The sequence below is a fragment of the Patella vulgata genome, chromosome 2 (assembly GCF_932274485.2).
Source record: "Patella vulgata chromosome 2, xgPatVulg1.2, whole genome shotgun sequence".
Lineage (NCBI taxonomy): Eukaryota > Metazoa > Mollusca > Gastropoda > Patellidae > Patella > Patella vulgata.
Window position 1 is genome coordinate 42,156,956 of NC_065880.2, and position 8,858 is coordinate 42,165,813.

Sequence of the window (8,858 nt, forward strand, 5' to 3'; positions counted from 1 at the left end):
GGCCACGTCGACGCTATATTCTGGCCCTGTCATCTGCAGTTGATACGCAATACCGACTGTCATCTGTGAACAGAACAGTTCTCCATTGCCTGTATCGCCAGTTCTGGTGTTGTTGGGCAAACCGTAGACGTTTGGCGAGGGGTGAGGATCGGTCCACGGTAAGGTCTACGGCAATGGATGTTCTCTGTCTTCCGTGTGTTCCCACTGTCTGGCGTGCTGTCTCAGATGCCTATGTGAAGGGATTCTGCACGTCCTGTCGCACAACATGGCGGTCTTGTCGCCTTGTGGTAACCCTTGGTCTACCAGTTCGGGGGCGATCATCCGTGGTGTTGGTGGCCCGAAAGCGTTGCTGAAGCCTGTAGATGGTCCGAACATTGACCGGGAAGTGATTGGCAACGGCTTGGGCAGTGTGGCCAGCGTCGAGTCTTCCAAGTGCCTGGTTCCTCTGAGCTGTCGTGAGTCGCGGCATGCTGCTGACGTTGTAGTGTGAATGATTCAATCAGGTATGGGGGTGCATTTTATAGGGTGGGTCCCGGTGAACAACACGTGCAGCATGAGTTACTTGAAAATCATGGAGAACACATTACCATCTCAGAAGTCAGGTTGCGTTTTTGAGAACTGCATTTCCTGGGTTCAATTCTGTGTTTGGGAAGGAGCCTTATATTATTGCTCTGGTAAATTTGGAGATGTGGACACAGATAAGATTCGGAGGGTAATCTGCGCTCAACATATACAGTAGAAACATTTGGCAAGTTTTATGCAATGCGTCTATTCAGAGTAACATACCAACCTGACGTTTTTTGCTTTTTTTGCTGCTTAGTATTTGATTTCTTGGGAAGCTCTCCACGGCACAATGGACGCAAAATGTGTCTTAGGGCTTAATACGAAACAAAATTGATTTGTCACTTCCTACGGAAACTTACAATATTTTACGGTCCGTCTTCCCGTTGTTTCGACAATCCACCTCCACTAACTATATTCAGGCATCAAATAGCCTAGGTGTCACATTATCAATTTATTTCATTTTACGGTCTAAGGGAGAGAACTACATTTAGTAATCTAAATAGATTTCTTTCCCTTGGACCAAAGGAATGAAAAACATTTAAGCCAGTGATTGTTGAGCATGAAAAAGAATAACGAAAAGGTGACTGGTTGTTCGAATGGAAAATCAAGGTTAAAATCATCGCATGTTTCCTGAGTGCAAATGTAATGAATCTTTTGCATTTTGATTCTGGTGTTAGTGCAACCATAAAACAATGTCATGGCTGGTTGAGGTAATGTATGCTACATTTGTGTTATGTTTTAATAACTTTTATATGCAAATTTCGACTTTAGGCATATTACTGTCGTTTAGAAGCTATTGTTTTTAGCTAAATGACACCATTCGACATATGAGCAGATGTTTTGTTTACGCAAAAGGGTCAAGAGTTCGGCAATGATTTAGTAAAAAAAAAATTGTGTCATGACAAGATAATACTTCAATGTTTACAGTTCTTATTTTGCAACTTATGTTTGAATTTAAAAAAGCCACCAAGACAAAATAATAAAATAAACAATAGAGTTATTTACATATAAGGTCCATGTTTAAATTAACATTAAGACTTATTGAGTTATTCTTTGCTAGTGCTATTTGTATTGATCCATATGAATAATGCAATTAAATTCAGTGTGGCCTACATCTATATAAAAAATACATTCATATATATATAGGGGTAGAATCAAGCTAATAGGTTTGAAAAATTTATTGCATCAGTTTTTATATATAGTGTCAAAAACTGGGATCTGTTTGTTGAATCAAGGTTGGGCTATACTCTATATAGATGTAATAGTTATGAATCTCCCGTCTCTATCTACTCAAATGGTCTCTATCTAGTCATGTGGTCATCTAGCTACGAAAACATAGCTAAAAATATTGAGATATAAAGCTATGCTTGTTTTTAACCCAGTTGGACGTTAAACCCCATTTCATTTCATTTGTTTTTATAACCACGCCACGATTGTTTGCCTTTAGTTTCACCTGACAAACTTAATTTCATTATTGATGCATGTAACATCTTGAAAAAAAGTTAATTTTATAAACATGGCAAGCAAGGCCTTAGGCCTAGGCTATATGCCATAGCTTTTATTTTCAAGGTGTCAAATTTTTCTTTGATTGAAAAAATACGGAGGTATATTAAATTTTACCAAAAAATGAGATTAACTTAATGAGATTTTTGCAGTAGCATCGATTAATAAAAATATCAGGCCTATTTTGTTTTCACAAAATTTAACTGGGAATGAAGTTTTTACGACTTATTCTTGTTGAAATGAACCATTTTTTTTTCACTAGTTCGGAATTTTGAAGCGGGAATCTGATGAAAAAAAATTGAAGCACAAGCTTATAATACAAGAAACTTCCACTTTAATACATCTATTTGTTACACTCTGTTTTCAATAGTTACATGTATATCTGGGGAGTAAAACTAACCGATAACAAAGCTACTACTGGCAAGTTAGTACATGTCTATAACTTAAAGACGCCACTCCAATAAACCGACTTACTCCCCCAAAATTTTTCGTACAATATTAGATGTGTATGCAGATATAATACTCAATTTCCATAATAATTAAGAATACATTAATTTGAAAGTTCGCGAAACACACTGGACATTGTAATTGTTACATAATAAAAGTATCGGTACATAAAAAAATTAAGCGAATTGATCCACACGGTTTCCTGCCTCGAGCTTCGGTGTCTTAAGCGTGATGTTTATTCAATTATTTTACACTATTATCATGATTATACAATATCTATTAGATCACTATTTCACTTATAACTTATCTTACTTATATAGATATATATGTTCATAGCTGAACTAAGTTCGTTTGATGGATGGATGACAGACATGCCCGTCTGAATCAGCAAACTGATATTTTAAAGACCACTTATTAATTATATTCCATTAAAAATATAATGCTAAACTACAACGGTGCAGTGCCTGTAAACAAACTAAACTTTTTTTACCAGTCACGTTACCAACCATGCTAGTTAAATAGCACTGATATGACAGGTTAAAAGAGTCTACATATATATCAGTTACATAAATGCACGGCAAACAAGAAATCAAAATTAATGAATTTCCCCCGAAAACAGGCCCTACGTTAATTTGGGATATCTATGATTCGAGGTCAGTTTGACGTGACTCAAGATGATTTATTATTCAGTTTATGAGGTTGAAAGGAACAAATAAAGATTCTTTTTATACTCCCACATTTTCATGTGGACATATATCGTCCTCGCCCCTGTCCGTCCACAATTTGTTTGTGGACACTCTATAGGTCACAATTCTTATCCGATTTTGACGGAACTTGAAATATAGGTTTTTGTTCAAAAGATCTAGATTCCTTTCGATATTGGCATGTATCGGATCAAAACTTCATGGATTGCCGCCCGGTAACTTGAATCGTAGGCACATCCCTTGTAAAAACACATTGTCCATTACCGGTAGTACATATAATTGTGCATTAGTGCACTGATTTATCAGATTAGAACTATCTATTATATTTTTATTTTCAAATAATTGCATTTAAGTACATGTATGATAACACATTTTTATGTATTTCATTTATTATAACTTTATCGAGATGTTGGTCATATTGGGACATGGCATACATGTACCAGTACATGTAACTTGTTTGTGTTTGATAAACATTCAATATTACCAAACATCTGTCCCCATATTCTTAAAAATCAATTCAATAATATAGATTATTACAAAAGTCCATGGGACAATCTGGCTACAGAACTGGGGTATAGTATAAAGAGACTACGTAGGGAGTAGGTTATATTATAAAGAGGCTACGTAGAAAATAGGGTATAGTTTTTAAGAGTCTATGTATGTACGAAGTAGGGAATAGTATAAAGACTCTGCATGGGAAGTAAGGTATATTGTAAAGAGGCTACATAGGAAGTAGGGTATTGTATAAAGAGGCTATGTACAAAGTAGGGTATAACAAGGATGCTACATAAGAAGTGGGGTATTAGTAAAGACACTACAGTAGGGTAAGAGGTTACATAATGTAGGTTATAACACTGATAAATGGTCCTACATGTTTGTGACGTGTGTATTCAACAGTCAAGAGTAGATTATTTTAATCTTGTACTTAAAAACCATCTATCTACATGTAAATGATCACATACACAGACTTATAAATATGCAAACTGTGTGAGTCTTCTTCGCATAAAGAACTTAATTGAATTATACAGTAGTCCCAGTACCAGTACTAGTTGCTTCAACTTGCTTGCAGATGTACCGGTATTAGTATTTGTTACAGGAATTTAGTATGAGAGACAGAGAAATGGGAATTAGTGTCCACTTACCATAAACTGAGGAATTTGGGCATTTCGGGGCATGTGTTTGACATTTTTTATATTTATCAATCTCTTGTGAGCAGGGTCTTCAGAAGTTGGTTAATTCTTGGTAAAAAAGCTAATAAGAGTTTTCTTTTTCTCGTTTTAGGAACTTTTTATGAATGGTGTGGAGTATAATTAATGATGAATCACTTTATGGAGGTGACATACAGCTATTTTTATTCGCTTTATCAATATTTTAGAGCAACATGGCCGATAACGATCATCTATGGTCAGATTTATAAGGAACTATCATCCACCACAAAGGAAGTTCTCATACAATGCATTGCAAAAATACAGGATGAATCAGCACAAGAGAAAGATGTGATTGCTTTGATGAAAAATTTACCAGAAGATGAAGATCTTTTGAGTGTTGTTGACAGAAATAATGGATTTGATGTTCTCCAGCATTCTGTTATTCGCAGCTACAAAGGGGTGGTGTATATGCTGCTTAGCAAGCGCTGCAATCCAGATCGATATCATTGTACACCCCCAGTCCATTTAGCAGCCTATCTTGGAGATGTTGATCTTCTGAAACTTCTGCTACACTCAGGTGCTGGCTACACCAAAGCCTGTGGAATGTGCTACCCAGAATCACATCTGCCGACTTCCTATGCTAGTTCCTATTTTGGATTCACCCATTCTCCAGTATATAAATGTCACAAAGAAGAAATCACTCCAATTTTCTGTGCCATAGTGAAAAACAATGTAGAGTGCTTGAAAGTGTTGATGGAAAAGAGCATTTCCCTGAACAAAAGGCCTAGTCCCATTTCTTTACTTTTACAAGCCTGTCAAGCCGGAGCTGCCGACAGTATGAAATATTTTATCCAAAAATATCCAGAATGCATTAACCAATATGGTCACAATGGCGACACACCTTTGTTGACGGCTGTTCGATGGGGTAGAGAATGTGTAAAAATCCTGGTGGATAATGGAGCAGATGTACATTTGATCTCCAAGGGCATTAGAGAAACTGCTTTACATCGATTGTACCGAGCCAGTAGTGATGGCCTGTTCACGATTTATGACACAACTAAGTATCTTCTAACGACAGGCATCGAACAAGATATAAACTTTATGACATCATTAGGTGAATCGCCTCTACATATGTTGATATCGCATGTTTCTTATATCGGTGGCAATTTTGAAGATCCAAGTCAGCAAAATAAACGAAGCCAAGTCCAGAGTGATTATCAAGAACAGGTTGTCAATACTTGTAGAGAAATATTGAAATTTAATGCAGATCCGCATCTTTTAAATGCACATGGGTTACAGCCTCTAAGCCGTATGCTTCATATTGCACTAAAATCCTGTAATAAAACTCTCAAACCAACTTGTGTGCAGACAGCAAGTTTTGATTATGTTATTGTTGATTATCGTAATGATTTTAACACCCTTCACAAAACCATGTCTGTTTTGTTAGAATACAAAGCTGATGCTGGTTTTACATGTTCCGAGGGACATACCCCTCTTATATTATTGTTACAATGTCTTATTTATGAAGATATGAAATTATTGTGCCAACAGGCAGAAGACGTTTTGCATTGTGTGGAAGTTCTAGTCGAAAATGGTGCAATTGTAAATTTTGTTGCTGGTAATGATGTTACTTGTTCTACTATAATGGCTGCCATTTGTAAGCGATTCTTTACCCGTGAAACGGATCTCGGTCAACCAATTAGCGAAGAAACCAGATTCAAGTTTGCTAACTTAGCAAATGATATTCTGATTGTGTTGTTTAAATATGGCCTTGACCCTAATCATGTAACATCAAAGGTATCTCAGTATCCTAAGGGAGGCACAGGCAATGCTTTGATAGAATTTGTTCGCTTAACAGAACATGCTACTTCCCAAAAAGATTTTTCCATTATTCTTATGTGGCTTAAGACTTTATTTGTGTGGGGTGCTAATCCCAACATTGAACCGTACCCGTCTGAACCTGTTATTTTTCACTCTCAGAGTTCCATATTCTTAAAGAGACACAGTACCCAGCCTGTTAATCATTATATAACAGAAGTCAAAGAACGTGAGTCATTGTTCTCAGATGGGCATGCTGAACAACTTCTTCTTTTGTTCTATAATACAATGGATCACAAAATACTTTTTGAATGTTTGAATGTGACAAAATCAATGGTGCGCTTTCATCTGTTTGATGATAACAGAAAGGACTTTCTGAGTTTAATTAACAACTTGACTGAAAATCCTCGAAGTTTGAGACAAATGTCACGAATTTCTATCTATCGATCGTTAAACATGAAGATTGCAGCCAATGTGGATATGCTCCCTTTACCTGGAGCTCTTCGACAATATATGCTGGACCTCCAGTCTCCTTGAAAACAACTGATTTTGACTCACCAAATATTTTGGTGTATTCATATTGACAATTTGAGCTTGAGTGATTTATTTTTGTGTTGAACCGTTTTTGTCTCCATTTGATTGACCTTACAGTGCTAACAATTTGACTTGGCAATATGTATAAATATGTTTTCTTTTAAGGGTAAACAAAGCTTTAAATTAAATACCATATTATTGGAAGAAAAACTTTTCTTTGAATCGTATTGTATTGTAAAACATGTGTGGGATATTTTGTTGTATTGCAAAAATTATTGAAGTGATAAAATTATGAGTAATAATTTTATCGCTGTGCAGATTTGTGTATTGTATGTTGATGAATAATGAATGGTTTTAATTCTTATGATTTATAGAATAATGTGCAATTTATTATTATACATCTAAACCTATTTGGACTTTTGTAGTCCTTATTGTTGACTGAAATCTTTCTGCTTACATACCTGTAGGTTATATCTGTCAATGCATTTATTTTTTCAAAGCGGTAAATTTAATCATAGTGCTATGTGGTACAGCAGGTTCAATCCATAAGGATTTATCTAGAATTATTCTCAGTTAAAGTCGCTGACCGGCATTTTATTTTTGATAATATGTTGATATTATTTTTCCCTGCTTAATCCCTATTAAAATGTAATCTAGTTGATTATTTAACATTTATCAATATGGCTACTAGCTAGGATTCAATCAGATAAAAATAAAAGGCTTATCAAAATTTGTACTAAACACAAATATAGTATACATGGTATGAAATTTTCTATTCATGATATCTTTCTATGAATATTGTATGGAATTGATCTAATTTTTGATCACAGATATTAATTTTAGAGATTCAACTTTCACAATATTACAGTTTGCAAGGGATTCAAAATAATTCAAAGGGTGATCAGTGGCTTTACAACATGTATGTTATTTATATTTATGGATGGAATGAGATACTTCATTGAACATACAACCTGTATCAGGTTAAATTTCTCTTAAACAATGATATATTATGCTTTTTCCTGTACCTTGTTTTAACAGTATTATTTTATTTGTCAAAGTACAATTTTTGATACTTTTCGAGTTTGAAATTGTTTCTTTCAATTTTGCAAATTACCTTTTAAATATTATGGATGCACTATGGAATATTGATTTATGAGTATTTAAATTAAATTGAACGTGGATTTCGACATATATTGTCGTCAGTTGTCTGGACAGAGCACATTGGCATAGAGAGTCTGGCAAGGAACAGCATCTAGGTGTGTACACATTGGTTTGCACGTAAAAGAGCCAATGACAGTTGGAATTCAAAATAAGTGTTTGTTGTAGCGCGGATGTCCGGAAAAAAATTACCCTTATAGTACACTGCATGACGTATCCCGAGATAGAGCTACTTTTCTAATGATTTCAAATTTTAACACAATTCGTCAGTTATTCAAAGAGTTACTGTCCTTGTCCTAGAAACAATGTCTTTGAAACACTTTTCATCCTTTGGGAATAAAACATTGCATACTTATAATCCTTGAAATTTGAAATAAGTGTGAATTTTTTAACATATTTCGTATATTGGTTAAGACTATCTTGATAATCTTTTCTAAGCAAATTTTTTCTACCAAATTTGATAAAATATTGTAGGTATGTGCTCGAATAAGAACATCAGCTGTTATTTATTGCCAATTTCATTGCATTTAATTTTAAATATTGAATTTACTCATTTCACACTTTCACACATTTCTGATAGTGAAAACCCACTTCTGTTCTTAGCAGTAGCCAGAGGCTGTACCTATGTGTTCATCATTAATATGGGTGTCACAGCATGTTCCTGAAGCAACGACTGCGAGTTTTACAACATCTTGACGTTGCTTGTTTACTTCACAATTCCCGAACTTAGAGCTATGTTATTTACAGACACATGAGCAGTAGCGTCCAATCAGAAGTTGTGACATCGCGACCTGCATGGAAACCTTGACATTGAATGAACCTTGAACTTTGCAACTCGATTATCACAAGTAGACATTTTAGCTTGAAAGGGTGCGACTTGGTATTCGCGACGATTGAGGAATCTGATAGGCCCACAAGCTGGGCTTGTACCCAATCAAAATTAGTGTTGAAATATGCAGGGTATTACTGAAGGCCTTGATAA

General features: G+C 35.3%; 1 protein-coding gene across 1 annotated transcript; it reads left to right on the forward strand.

Moving 5' to 3' along the window:
* Positions 1-1,144: 1,144 nt before the first annotated feature.
* LOC126810923 (uncharacterized) lies at positions 1,145-8,392 on the forward strand. The gene is made up of 2 exons (XM_050536312.2): positions 1,145-1,274; positions 4,500-8,392. The coding sequence occupies exon 2, from the start codon at positions 4,532-4,534 to the stop codon at positions 6,719-6,721; it is 2,190 nt and encodes a 729-aa protein (XP_050392269.1). The 5' UTR covers positions 1,145-1,274; positions 4,500-4,531; the 3' UTR covers positions 6,722-8,392.
* Positions 8,393-8,858: the final 466 nt, after the last annotated feature.